This window comes from Pempheris klunzingeri, chromosome 14, assembly GCF_042242105.1.
Source record: "Pempheris klunzingeri isolate RE-2024b chromosome 14, fPemKlu1.hap1, whole genome shotgun sequence".
Taxonomy (NCBI): Eukaryota; Metazoa; Chordata; class Actinopteri; order Acropomatiformes; family Pempheridae; genus Pempheris; species Pempheris klunzingeri.
The window spans coordinates 1321108-1334981 of record NC_092025.1 but is presented as its reverse complement, the minus strand read 5'-3'; the positions used below and the strand labels follow the sequence as shown (position 1 = coordinate 1334981).

The 13874-nt window shown below is 45.7% G+C and overlaps 1 protein-coding gene across 1 annotated transcript in view; it reads right to left on the bottom strand.

Moving 5' to 3' along the window:
• Positions 1-309: 309 nt before the first annotated feature.
• Positions 310-13874, bottom strand: part of med13a (mediator complex subunit 13a) — a 71969-nt gene continuing 58404 nt past the window's right edge. Inside the window, exons 16-30 of the mRNA XM_070843153.1 lie at positions 12718-13640; positions 12084-12251; positions 11320-11543; positions 10923-11112; positions 10251-10698; positions 9649-9880; positions 8478-8669; positions 5955-6178; positions 5219-5361; positions 4948-5106; positions 3555-3743; positions 2900-3042; positions 2615-2779; positions 1787-1887; positions 310-1455 (exon numbers count right to left, since the gene is read on the bottom strand). Coding sequence (XP_070699254.1) covers positions 1323-1455; positions 1787-1887; positions 2615-2779; positions 2900-3042; positions 3555-3743; positions 4948-5106; positions 5219-5361; positions 5955-6178; positions 8478-8669; positions 9649-9880; positions 10251-10698; positions 10923-11112; positions 11320-11543; positions 12084-12251; positions 12718-13640 — 3634 coding nt within the window. The 3' untranslated portion in view covers positions 310-1322. The remainder of the gene's footprint in view (positions 1456-1786; positions 1888-2614; positions 2780-2899; positions 3043-3554; positions 3744-4947; positions 5107-5218; positions 5362-5954; positions 6179-8477; positions 8670-9648; positions 9881-10250; positions 10699-10922; positions 11113-11319; positions 11544-12083; positions 12252-12717; positions 13641-13874) is intronic.

Sequence of the window (13874 nt, the reverse complement as noted above, 5' to 3'; positions counted from 1 at the left end):
TAAAGTTCATTTACACCACACATTTACTTTCACACTGAAGTAAAATGGGTTTGGTCTAAATGGATCCATAACCAATCAGAAGTGGTGCCAACAGAGCCCGACCTCAGCCAATCAGAGCAAGGAGAGGTGTGGTCAACTAGAGGGACGTGCTGGAAAGGACACTGCACGTCTGCCCTTAGGACAACCGCTCTTTGTTTCTCCCCGATACAGTAAAGGGTCAAACCTGATGTCAGCTACCTCCAGTAGTTCTCCTTCCATTCCACTATCGCTGTCCCCCTCCCCAGAGCAATAAACACAAGCACAGGAAAATAAGTTGACGCACTTTATTCCTAAAACAGAAGCCACACCACCAACTGCTGGCATGGCATTCATATATAATTATTTATATATATTGCCGTTTGGTTTTTGTGTCTAAATGTGTGGTATAAAATACTATATACAACAATGTACCTCTTTATTTGAACACAGTGAAGTTCATTGCTGTACAAGTCCTCTGTAGCTACAGCTTTGCTGTAAGTCCTTCATGCTCAAAGGCATGGAACATAATTCTCCACTCTAATTCTTCTGTACATTGTGACAATACAAATATTCTGTCTCCATTACAAAAAATAATACTCTAAAAGCAACCTACTGGGACTTTATTTAATTTTTATGGGATTTTTTTCCTGGTTGTTTTTTTAATTAAGACGATTACATATATCTTAGACCAATTGCTTTAAAGCAGGAAGGTGATATAAACCTTCTCCATTTTTTATATATAAAAGAGGTTAAGAAATAAGACAAATTATACATTTAAAAACTTACAATAAATAAGATAGATGCAGGCATTTCATTTGGATACTATTTCATCCAAAGGAATAAAAAGGAATTTCGGGTCTTAAAACCAAAGATCCATTCTTGAGTTTTCCTTGATCAAATATGTCCCTTTTCTTCCAATAACTTTACAGATAGACTCGTCTCTCCAATGCAGACTGGCCAGTGACTGTGCTGCCATGCTACATACCATGACAACCAATCTATCATTCTCTCACGTTCATTAATTGCGACTCAGCTTCTGGTTTCCCCCTCTTCTTTATTCCCTTGTCTCTATGTGCATGTCTCTGAATCACAGGGACAGGACTGTCTCAACCAGGAACAGCCACGGGGGACGGGACCGTCTCAGCTTAGAACAGCCGTCGAGTCCCATCTTGGTGCAGGATCCAGCTCCGTACTCTGGTCCGGCTCTTGCGGTTTTCTTCAGTCTTGATGAAACCCCCTTTGGAGTTGTCACTTTCCTCTTCTCTGAAATGTTTCCCCTACACCCCCCCCCCCGTAAATGTTGGCTACAACATGTTCATGATGAAGTTGTACATCTGGTTGAGCACCACAAAGTGAATGGGTAGACATGATCGTCGGTCCTGTGTAGCCGGGTCACACGTCAGCCAGGAGAGGGCGTTGTACTGCTCCAGCACGAATCTGTCCAGGCACACAAAAAACACCAGGTGACTCTTTATTCTGTAAGTTATTTATAGGTTGTCACACTGGGTTTAATAATAATTAGAAGCCTTTACTTTTCAAAACTGTCAAATCTTGGGCTATAATTTGAAAAATGCACAAGAAACTGTCTTTTAAGCTTAAAAACCATTTCAAGTACATGTTTAGCTCTTGATCATCATCATTATTTGCATCCCAAAAACACTTTCAGTCTGATTAAATTTCCAAAAGCGAAAATCCCCCTGAAGACATCAGGGTGGTAATAGTACTTTGTGCACTTGGCGTGTGGTGGATGTGTTCTGGTGTTGTTTACCTGAGTACGTCTGAGGTCTGATTGGAGTCAAGGGGGTGGGAGTGTTTACTGTGCAGTAGTTCATCTGATTGCACTGAAGACACATGGAGGTGCAAAGAGGCCTGAGAGAGGGAGCACAGGGAACGAGGTAATGTCAATGGAATTATAATGAAGTTACTAACCTTTTGTTACATCTCATCTAAATAATTATAGCTCTTTTCACAGAGCAATGACAGCAGCGGTGAGTCTGGAGCTAACTCCACAAGCACGGGACATTAGTGCAAATCAAAGACGACACACACACACACACACACGAGTTCAGTTACTGCAAAAGCACTTAAAGCACTTTGTCACATAAGTGACAAAAACACAACACGACAGATTGACAGTTCATTAATGGCTTCCATATTAACTGTATTTTCAAAGCACAGTTATGGTTTTGTGGGGAGTTATGTGCTGGAGCAGTGGCTCCCTGGAGTCTTGTTGTCATAGTGACGTTTCCAGGCAATCCTCAGAGACTCCAGGAAGTTACTGCATCTGGCCAAGACAAAGTCCACCATATAACCCCTCACAAAGCCAGTATCATTTTTACACATCTGTTTTATTCTAATTAAACAAACAAGATACAGCACATTACTTTGTGAGCTTTTAAAGGTGCTAGTATGGTGATGTTGTTACATCTGGACAGAGACAGAGAGTGGTTCCCAAACTCTTAATGTCCCTACAGTAACCATAACCAATGACCAATCTTGAATGTTCCAACAAATGGTCTTGTTCAACCACATAAAGAGCTTATACTTTTTGTGTAGCACTACTAAATAAACATGTGGGGGGAGCAGAGCCCGGTACCTTGAGGAAAAGTGGACACTGGTTCTGAGCTTGTGGACAGGCTGACCAGAACCAGTCGGGTAGCGGGCCAGCTTTAGCCGTGGAGACAAAGTAGCCGAGGGCCAGAGGCTGCTGCAGGAGGTTAGGAACCTCTTCATGAGACTCCATACGGTCTGTACTCTGGCCCTGCAACAAAGTAGAAAATCCTGGTCAGCTTTGTTCACTTGTTGACAGACTCCACAGTCAGACCATCCACAGAGGGAGACATGACGCGTCACATCACTCTGAGGCTACTACTCTTCTCACCTTACTGCCGTCACCTCCGTGGTGGTAATGGGAGCCCGGGGAGTGTACTGGCGAAGTGGTGGGCGAGATGTTGATGATGTCTGGGTCCACCAATTCATTCTCCTGGTCCAGCAGGTCAAAGATCCCGATAGCATCAGACCCATCTGAGGAGAACAGAAGAGCAATTCAACGGAGGTGCAAGTGACCAAGTCCAGAAATCCAGAATACTGTTATCCAAATTTCTTCTCCATCTGATATGGCCATCAGATAGTTATACATTTTGGAAAATGTAATTTGGATATTAGCTTTTATCGACAATGCCATTATATGGTTGATTTAACTATTTTGTGGAGCAAAGTATTGAGTGTGTGTGGCCATGCTCCAGATTTCTGGCTAAAAATGTATCTGCACAAAGGAAATATGCTCAAAACACTTGAGGGTGCTGCAGATGCGAGTATGTCAGCAAACACGAGTGCAAAATGGAATCTTAATAGACTGGAAAGTAAACAGGAAGGATTTAGAAACAACAAAAGGGGAAAATGCAGTACTTGCTGCATTTCCCTTTAATGCCTGTGACTTTGTTTATGATCCAGCAGACAGGATGAGCCACAGTGAATTAAAAACGCAAGGGAATCGCAGGGAATGACTGCAAGATGGATGACGGAGCACAACTGACCGGTGGTGGCGTTGAGAATGTCGATGTTGGGGTCGATGTTGGTGTAATTGGAGCTGGCCACCTGGACAAAGGCGGAGGTGGGGAAGACCAGGATGTGGGTGCAGGAGGTGTCCTGCGGGGTGCTCAGCTGGGACGTCTGCATGTTCAAGGTGGTGCTGCGGCCAAACACTGAGCCTGTCGACACAGAGTCTGATGGGATGCACAGGGGAAGGAGAGAAAAACAAACAGGGCGGCTAAGAAGAATGAATCAAAATGAGAATCTGTGTCACAATCTTTTTCCCCAGTGTGGCTAAAATCTTCTTGCTGGTCTCTGAACATAACATACCCAAACTCTTTAGCATTAAAGCATCAAATAGGAAACTGAAACTGGTGAAAACTGCCCAACAAATCCCTGAAATGTAACCCTCTGTCAATTGACATAGAATTGATTGTAATAGTAGCCACTGGTACTACGGTCTACAGCCCTTGTGATTTGATTAGTTTCCCTCTACATGACTAGTGACATCATGACAGCTGCTGTCCTGTGTATCAGAGGGGAATAAGCAAGGACGACAAAGGAGCCTCCACAAGGACCAAGTGAAGACATTAAAGCATGTACCAGAGCCACTTTTAGAGCCATGTAGTCCTCCCACTGATTTTACCTGATTTAACTTAATTGCAACACACTAACAAATATGTTAATATAAATGAAACATCTTCAACTGAGCATCAAGGAGCAGCTTTGTAATGGAGGTGACTTTTCCAATATTAATATGTATTGATTTGATAATCTAAACTCTCCACATACAGAATGTATTTCATAATAATTTAAGAATTTCAGTTTGACATGAAACAACAGCTGTTTGGTTAAGTTTAACAACCATGTTTCAGTGATGTAACCCCCCCTCCCGCCCCCCGGTTGTAGTCATCTGAGGCTTGCTAATCTCTTTCAGCTGGAGGAGCTTTTTAGGAGGGAGATGTCCTCAGCCCAACATCACTCAACACAACCCTGGTATGATGCACTGACAATCCCTCACTCGTTTCCCAAAATAAACCCATTGATCTGGCTCTCCATCACAGCGCTTTGAGATCAATGGGCGTCTGAGAGGTAGTGCTTTATGAGCGAAAGGTACACGATCTTCCCCTGCCATCAATCTGATCTGGACAAGGAAGGGACACGTGTTGTGATATGCTGCGGCCATCCATCATGCCCCACACACACATATATATGTGAAAAGACACACACACACATATATATGTGAAAAGACACACACACACACACACACACACACACACACACACACACACACACACACACACACTTCACCCCTCCTGATAGAATAACGTGACTGAGAGGTGCATGTTAAAACAGATAGTGGGTGCATGTATAATCTTTGTCATGTGCACACTGTACCTGGCATGATGATAAACGATCCCTGGGGCTCCATGGCAACCAAGCACACGCTGAGGATGCTGGGGGTATCTGAGGCGGAGATGCCACACATTCGACACATTTCCTTCAGACGGCGACTTAATGACTGGAGGTTTCTCCTGCTCAGCAGAATACTCCAGTCTGGAAGATCAAGAGAGGAAAGCAACAGGGATGAATGAACAAGCGACACACTGGAATGAAGATGAACACTTCAGTGTCAGGGAAAGCATTTTAGCATGACAGTCCTCCTTACCTTTTAACTCTCCGTGTCCTATTCTGCCCAGTCGCCCAATCACCACCCTCCAGGGGACTGATGTCATCTGCACCAGTCCCAAGCACCAATCCCACAGCTTCTGCAGGCCGAGCCGCCGAACGGAGCCCTTTTTCCTCCGCGCCCTGCAGACCATGCATTGACACGCGTGTCACAACCACCTTTTAAGTATTTTGAAGTCTTCAGAACAAATATTAAAAGAAGTAAGTAAGGCAGGACGTCAAGTGGACATACAGTGTGCTTAGTCATTAGAGCTGGTTTAACATTTTGTCAGGCAGGTAAAGGTGAACCTCTTGTCAGGAATGTGTGGGCCTGTGTACACCATGCTTGACTGACAGCTGTGCGCCCACTCAAGTCCAATTTATACTTCAGCAAAAGGTGCCATTTGACAGCCAGCATGACATACTTGATTAAAAAAATATAGATATCACAGTTTTCATATCAAGCGGTCACATTTTAAGTATTAGAATTACAATGATTGTATTCTATAAACAAAAACACTGTGCGACAGCTGGCAGTTTGTTACCAGACAGCTAGAAATTACTTTTCTTTGTTGTGTCACACCTGTTGAGTCGAGACAACTTGGAACTCTGTACTTCCTCTGGTACACAGACTTTAATAACCTCTGTGTCAGTGTGGGGGTCCAGTGGTGTTAACTGATACTTAGCGATGGTGAAGCTGGTAGGTTTTCATATCATACAGATGGTGGGTGTCCTACCTGTTGGGTACATCTATGTTGATGATGCAGGTCTCCAGGAGTTCCCCATACAGGTCAGTGCACGTAGCCAGGAGCCAGCGTTGGTCGTGGGATAGACAGTATCCTACAAACAGCACGTTGTATTTCTGCGATGCCTCCCCAAATGTCTCCCCGAGCTCCGTCTGCTTGTCTTTTACTGGTGCTAGAATGAACGGGGGCGTATACAGGCGCAGGCACTCCGTCCTCTGCAGATAGGGAGGTGAAGGTGGCAGCATGAAGGATACGTTTTCAGCCCTTCTACCCAAATGGATAAAAACTGCACATGCTCCATATATGTACATTTTCTGCATGCATGATTGACTGCTGATCTGTCACAGCTGCAGGAGATCCCATCTTTCAATCCTAATTTCTGCAGAGTTCACATTGTAGATTTCTTTGCCAGATAAAACTGTCCCTGGTGTCACTCCCATTGTCTCATCCGTATCCCACTTCTCCCAGCAAGGCAGCTCAAGGTTTGCAAGTGTGTTAAAGGGAAAAGTTAGCACTGGCTGCAAGGAAGTCAGCTGAATTAGGTGCTGATCGAAAGCGCCCCTTTGTCTAAACCTTGAGTCGAGATCCCATTATGGAGGTCTCAGGGAGCTAGCCAAGCAGATAATGGAAAGAAAACTCTGGAATAGCAGAGGGTTACAAGTTCCCTTGGTCCTGTTCCAGCAGAAAAAACTATGACGATTGTTAGCACTAAGAACTCTATATGTCATTGCCTTCTTTCGTTTCGTTGGCAGACTGAACACAGCTGGAGTAAAAGGCTGGTCATATCAGGTCAGGGTCATGTCTGGTGGGAGAACTGAAAGCAACTGAAAGGCTGCTGCTGGGGCCACGGTGCCAGGCTCTGTTTGCTTGCCTATCGATCAGAGGACAAAGCTAGCATGTTAATGCTACCAAACACAGCCAGCAGGGTGCGGCTACTGACCAGGTAAACAACTGAGCTGTAACTGCACACCACAACAAAACGCCCTTCTCTGCCATACAATAGTCAGATTACAGTACTGTGCCTTAGGGGGGGGTGAAGAAATGCTGTAAAGTAAGAATGCTTTCAAAAACATAAAATTTAATTCTTTAGTTTTATCCATTTACAAATGCAAAGTGAGCGAACAGAAGAAAAATCTAAATCAAATCAATATTTGGTGTGACCTCCCTTTGCCTTCACAACAGCATCACTTCTTCCAGGTACACTTGCACAAAGTCAGGGATTTTGTAGGATCATATTTAGTTGTATGATTAACCAATTACACCCAACAGGTGCTAATGATCATCAGTTTCACGTCACTGGCTGAAACAGAAACAGCTGTGTAGGAGGCTTCAAACCGGGTGAGGAGCAGCCAAACTCTGCTGCCAAGGTGAGGCTGTGAGGACAGTTTCATGTCACAGGTCATCATGGCGAGACTGAGCACAGCAACAAGACAGAAGGTCGTTATACTGCATCAGGCAAATATTTCAGAGCAGACTGGGGTCTCAAGATGGGCTGTTTAAACTCTTCTGAAGAAGCACAAAGAAGCGAGAGACGTTGAGGACCATTGACACAGTGGTCGGCCAAGGAAACTTAAAAGATTTAAGACACATTATGCTTAATGTCCAGCAGTGCCACCAGCTGAGAACCAGCAGAAACCAGTGGGACCAGGTACACCATCTACTGTCCAGAGAAGTCTGGCCAGAAGTGGTCTTCATGGAAGAATTACGACCAAAAACCCATACGACATGGAGACATGGCCAAGCGACTCAACTATATATGAAAACACTGGAACTGTGGTGCAGAAAAATGGCAGCAGGTGCTCTGGACCGATGAGTCAAATCTGAAATATTTGGCTGCAGCAGAAGGCGGTTTGTTCACCGAAGAGCTGGAGAGCAGATCAATAATGAGTGTCTGCAGGCAACAGTGAAGCTGGAGGAGGTTCCTTACAAGTTTGGGGCTGCATTTCTGCCAATGGAGTTGGGATTAGGGTTAGGGTTAGAGTTAATGGTGTCCTCGATGCTGAGAAATACAGGCAGATACTAATCCATCATCAGTACCATCAGGGAGGCGTCTGATTAGCCCCACATTTATTCTGCAGCAGGACAACGAGCCCAACATGCAGCCAATGTTGTTAGGAACTATCTTCAGCGTAAAGAAGAAGAAGGAGTCCTGGAAGTGATGGTGTGGCCCCCACAGAGCTCTGAGCTCAACATCATCCAGTCTGTCTGGGACTGAATGAAGACACAGAAGGATCTGAGGCAGCCGACATCCACAGAAGATCTGAGGTTAGTTCTCCAAGAGGTTTGGAACAACCAACCTGTCGAGTTCCTTCAAAAACTGTGTGCAAGTGTACCTGGAAGAACTGATGCTGTTTTGAAGGCAAAGGGAGGTCACACCAAATATTGATTTGATTTAGATTTTTCTTCTGTTCGCTCACTTTGCATTTCGTAAGTTGATAAAAATTAACAATCAAAAACTGTACCTCAAAACAATTAAGGTGCAACTGCTACAACTTGTCTCTGTGACGGATTTACCTCTGGGCTCTTCAGTGCGGTGTCAATGGCCAAGCCTGGGCCGAAGCCCGTCAGGGACTTGACATTGGTGGAGGTGGGCAGCGGCCGTCTGCACTGAGCGAAGACAGAGAAGGCCAGAGATTTGAGGTGCTGGGCGTAGATATGACGGTCTTCGCCTCGCACTGGCTGAAGCAGGTACTGGCAGGGGACGATCTGAGGTAAAAAAAACAGAAGTTGTTGGTCATAAGCAAGCAGAGTATAACACTCTTTCTACACTCTCAAACAATGCTTCTACAAATGCAATATCTACTAAAAAAGGGGCAAGTGTGCAAGTAGTGGTTGTGTTTTTCTGCATCATTGTAAGCAGAGTAATGCAAGATAACAACACAACAGACTGTACTTTTCCAAGCTGGGTCTCAAAATGACTAACTACAAAACTAACTAGGATGGAAACAGAGGGGAGAGTGATGCAGAGCTGTGCAACTAATTTTCATATCAAAGATGATGAACCTAGAAAAAAAGTCTTGCAGGTAAAACATGAAAGTCTAGTGTGCAATGAACAAATATTCATTCATGGAACAACAAGCACATAACAAATGTGCTTCCCCCGAAATGTCACCTATTCAGTAAAAAACTGGCCATTCTGACTCAACTTGGCAAATTCAAATTCAGGTACGGCCATTGTGAAATTTTAAATAGTTGAAACTGGGTTAGAGAGGTGATCGTCTCGTGTAGGCTGGTGCGGCAGTGTTGGATTGCATTATATTGTTGTGTTTACTCCTCTCTGTAGACATGAGGTAAGCAAAACATGACAAACACCTTCCAGTATGACACAGTCAAACACAGCAGACCGTGGCCTTAAAACGTATCACAGAACTCTTCATACAAACATTACTCTATATTCAACACTCTATGTAAGGAAGTATGTATTACTATTGTATTGCATTAGATTGTTAAGGAGTTTCTATTTTCTGGTCACTCAGTTGGCAATCAAACGATATAATGCTTCAGATAATGATGGATGTGTCAGCAATGATGCTGATTAGTATAATCTGGTAACCACTGAGGAGTAATTGGCACACTGACAGTAAATGCACAATTAATGCATTTTCACTTATGCACTTACCTTCATGATAATGAAATACAATGTGGCAAGCAATAAAAATGTGTCTCTCTTGGGAACTTCCCTCACCTGTACAGAAATAGAATTGCGGATATGAGGGGGCAGGAACTGAAGCATCTCAAGGTAGCAGCGTAGCAAACCCAGCGTCCACACACTGGAGTGGGCCGGCACTGGCCCAGGACCACCGTCAGCCTCCTCGTAGCTAAAGGGGTCCACAATGTAAACAACAATGGCAGGTGGATATGTGATGGCGTGGGACTCCCCGTCTGTGGGCACGCCCACCTTCTCACGTTCCAAAGTGCTGAAGAAAGCACAAGAAGATCACACAGTATTATCACACCATTCTAGTCTTCAGTGCTCAGTTAGTTTAAGTCCCCTGCTTCTGAATGGCTGCGTTACATTAAAGACTACTGAAAAACCTCTCTAAAACAACATTCATGATATCTAAATGTTGCCTAGCAACAAGAGTAAAATTTACTTTATAATGGAATTATTTCACTGTATCTACCATTATTTCATAGAAGCAACTAACTACTGAATCGCTTCACAACAGTTTGAAAATCCATTAGATCAAAGCTTTTTGTGACTTTCTGTCACTTTTGCGCAAATCTGATCAAGTACATTGTGTTTCTCTGAGGCGACGGGGAGCTCGCTTCTGAATCCTGCTGTACCTTTCAGGAGGCTCTGTGGGCCCCTGGGCCTGGATGCTGGAGTTGTCCCCTGAGGTGCCAGTATTCTGAGTACCAGCCTGTTGTCCCAGCTGTCCACTCTGGGGGGCACCTCCCTGGCCCTGGCTGCCCATGCTCCCAAAGGGGGGAAAGGAGGTGGACTTGGCAGACGGCATCCCGCTGCCAGGCTGGCCTGAGGATGTCACCAGGCTGCTGGATGACACGGAGCCATTTGCGGGGCCACTGTTGTTGCTGCTGTTGCTGCTGCTGCTGCTGTTGTTGTTGTTGTTGTTGGGAACTGTGGAGCCTGCACTGTTCACTGAGCCCTGTTGGCCCACTGAGCTGGAGGCGGAGCTAGACAGTTGTGTGGATGATGACTGGCTGGACGAAGGCAGGGGACTGGGCTGTGCGAGGAGGGAACTGTCCAATGGCTGTGAGGCGAGGTATGGAGCTAAAGCGAGAAAGCACAGCATTGGACTTTTATTAATAATATCAAATGCACTTTGAGAAAATGAAAAGACACTCACATTCATTTGATTATAACTTCACTTCTTCCTACACAGAGGCTCTCTTTAAAAGCAGTCAAGGCTCTCTAGCTGGCCTTTTTTTATGACTAAACCAAGCAGTGTTGAAGGTGGAAGTTGGTAACAAACGCAGGCTCCTAATGACGCATACCGAGGTTGTGGCGGCACACTTGTGCATAGAGTTTGAGCTTTGTGAAGGCGTCGCTGTTGCCGCTGGCAGCCTTGAGGAACCAGTCGCTGACTGGCTGATCCATGAGGTTCTTGGCTCCATTGCCACCTACGAGGACGATGCCATCAGGGTAGCCTTTGGAAATGGGTCGGTGCTGGCCAAGTCGACATGACTGGAAAAGCACAGATACAGGCAAGTGTGTGAAGCGGTACATAAAAGTAATTTCATATGGCAATAGTTAACAAACACTGGTTTGAGCATAATTGCCATAAAAGTCTTAGATAATTATTGTATTTGTCAAATCTGAGGTGGAGACAAGTAAAGCAGTGTTTGGATATTTGGATAGCTCTAACACTGAAGTGTTTGCACCCTTCTCTACCTCGTAGACAGCAGTGAGGTCTCGGAAGAAGCTCTTGGCACCGCTGAGCAGGGCCTCGTTGTCAGGACAAACCACCAGGTACCCAATGTCCCGCTGTGAGCCAAAGGGATCCAGCAACAGTTTCTCCCAGTAGGGCAGGCCAAACGGAGACAGAACCACAAAGTCATACTCATAACCCACCAGGAAGGTGGGGATGGGCAGGGGCTCTGGAGACTCGTCTGTGCCTGTGGGAGTGAGGTGGGAGGGGGAGGAGAAAGAGGGGGAAATAAATTGTGGAAGGAGGTGAAAAGAAACACAAAGAAAGAAAGGAGAGTGAGTGAAAGTTGTTAACAGGTAAGATGTCAGCTGCCCTCCCTCTGCCTGCCACCGCGCATCAGAATGTGAGGTCACCAAACGACGTGACAGCTCCTCCCAACAGAGCTGACATCTGGACCGCAGCACAGGGACCACACTGCCTATTGATCTGACAACAGCCGCGGTTTTTCTACCCCAAGACACACACATCCCAAATGTCACACACACAAGCGCCAAATGTTGTTATCGGCCTCACAGTAATGGATTTTTACCAGTAATCATTTTGAAAGCCTTTACTTGCAGGGAGTTATTCCAAAAATCTTACTCTTGGCAGAATGGATTGAAACATCCACTGCATATGTGGTGGAACACATGAGTCACTGCTATCTGATTTTAATAGAACTTGAGTGGATGGTAGCAAAGCATCAGACACAGCTGTGTATCAAGTGGATAAACTTCCCCAGCTTTACCGTAAGAACCCCGTCCAGCCATTTTGTGGAACTGCTGCCAGGTGAGGGGACCCTGAACGCCCCACGACCTTACAGTCCTCTTCTTCTGGATTGCGTCCTGGAGAACTGGCTGGAGGGACATCAGCACCCGTAGCACGTCCTGAGAGCACAGCGCACTCACGTCCACTGCTGGAGAAGGGAGGAAATGGGAGGCTAAAGATTAATCACAACATGAGAAACTCAACACGCAAAAATAAAGTAGACATGTCAGAGGAGCTTCTCAACAAATCTTTTAGCCCTAAATTTAGTTACAGTTCTCTGTAAATGTCCTGATCTGTATTGTTGACTATATAACGTGCAGGTCAAGGAGTTTGACTCATGAACAACAAGCATTTATGTTTAACTGCTAAAGAAAAACTACAATCCTACTATATATCACTCAAATGTTTAAAAACATTCAATCTAAAAAAGAAAAATACAGCATCAAATATGTTGACTTCTGACTTTTTTAACACGTACAGATTTAGTGAGATTTCTGATGTTACAAATGAAGTTTCATTATTTTGAAGAATATTATCAAAACATGACTAAGGTCTAAGCTACTCTACTAACAGCAAAAAAAAGAAGGCATGCATGAAAGTCTAAGCTTCCTCACCGTTTTGTTTGCCCCAGTGGTGCAGGCACGTGCTCTTGACCAGCGCCTCGTCCACCTTTCCACCTGACATGTTGTCCATGAACTGCCTGCCGTGCTCCAGAGCCATGTAGCAGTCGCTGTGGTAGTCCCTCTCCTCCACCCTCACACAGGGTGGCACAGGGGCCCCATTTGGCCCCCGCGTCACTATGTCATGCTCCAGAGTTGAAATGGGTGAAAATGGGTTGGTGCACTGGTCCTGCAGGAGGAGAATCAGCTCATCTGGGACACGGTCACCCCTCCCAACTCCAGTTCTCTCCAGCGACGAGAGCCGCAGCTCCTCAAATCGCTTTTCAGCCTCTCGGCTGACGTCCGAGCCTCGGCCGATGATATCCAGCTCATCCTCCAGGAAGAGGCCCGAGCCGTTGCCGTAACGCCGGTTGACCACGGCGCTGAAGCCGCAGCTGCAGGTTTCCTGTGCCTCGCAGATGGGGTCGCTCAGGTACACGCCCACATCCGCTCCTTTTATGTTCATGTTACATACACAGATGCAGCAGCTGTCAAAGTTGCAGTCCTTGAACAGGTTCATGACTGACTCGGAGAGGATGAGGGTGACGTAGAGGCTGTGGGCCTCCGGGATGGAGGGTACGGTGGCCGGCTCTACCGAGTTCAGCGGTCGGCAGGTGGAAGGGGTGGATGCTGGCGAGTAGAGGTCAGAGTTCTCGTATTTGAGCGAGCCCTGGACACTGGAGGGCCCTCGAGGTGTGCGTGGAGTGCGTGGCGTACGTGGGGTGGGGGCAGAGAAACGTGGGGTGGCAGGAGAAGGCAGGATGCCGGCGCCACTATTACTTGGTGGAGCGCTGTTTGACATGAAGGGCGTGTGGGTCTGGGGGGTGTAGGTCTGGCTGTAGTCCTGGTCCATGGTGCTGCCCACGCTGGGGATGTTACTGAGGGCAGAAAGACAAAAAGATGTGAATTAGAGAGGATGCAAGTGGAAACACAACAGCAGATTTAAGGGTTTAGAAATGATCCCTATTAGTCATTGAGTAAGAACGACTATTCTCATCACAGCTCCCAGTGATTAATATCCTATGTTCATCACTGCAAAAAAAAGAGAAATATCTCATAGAAAAATCTCAACTGCGGCCCTGATATACTGCACATCTAATCATAGCATGGAA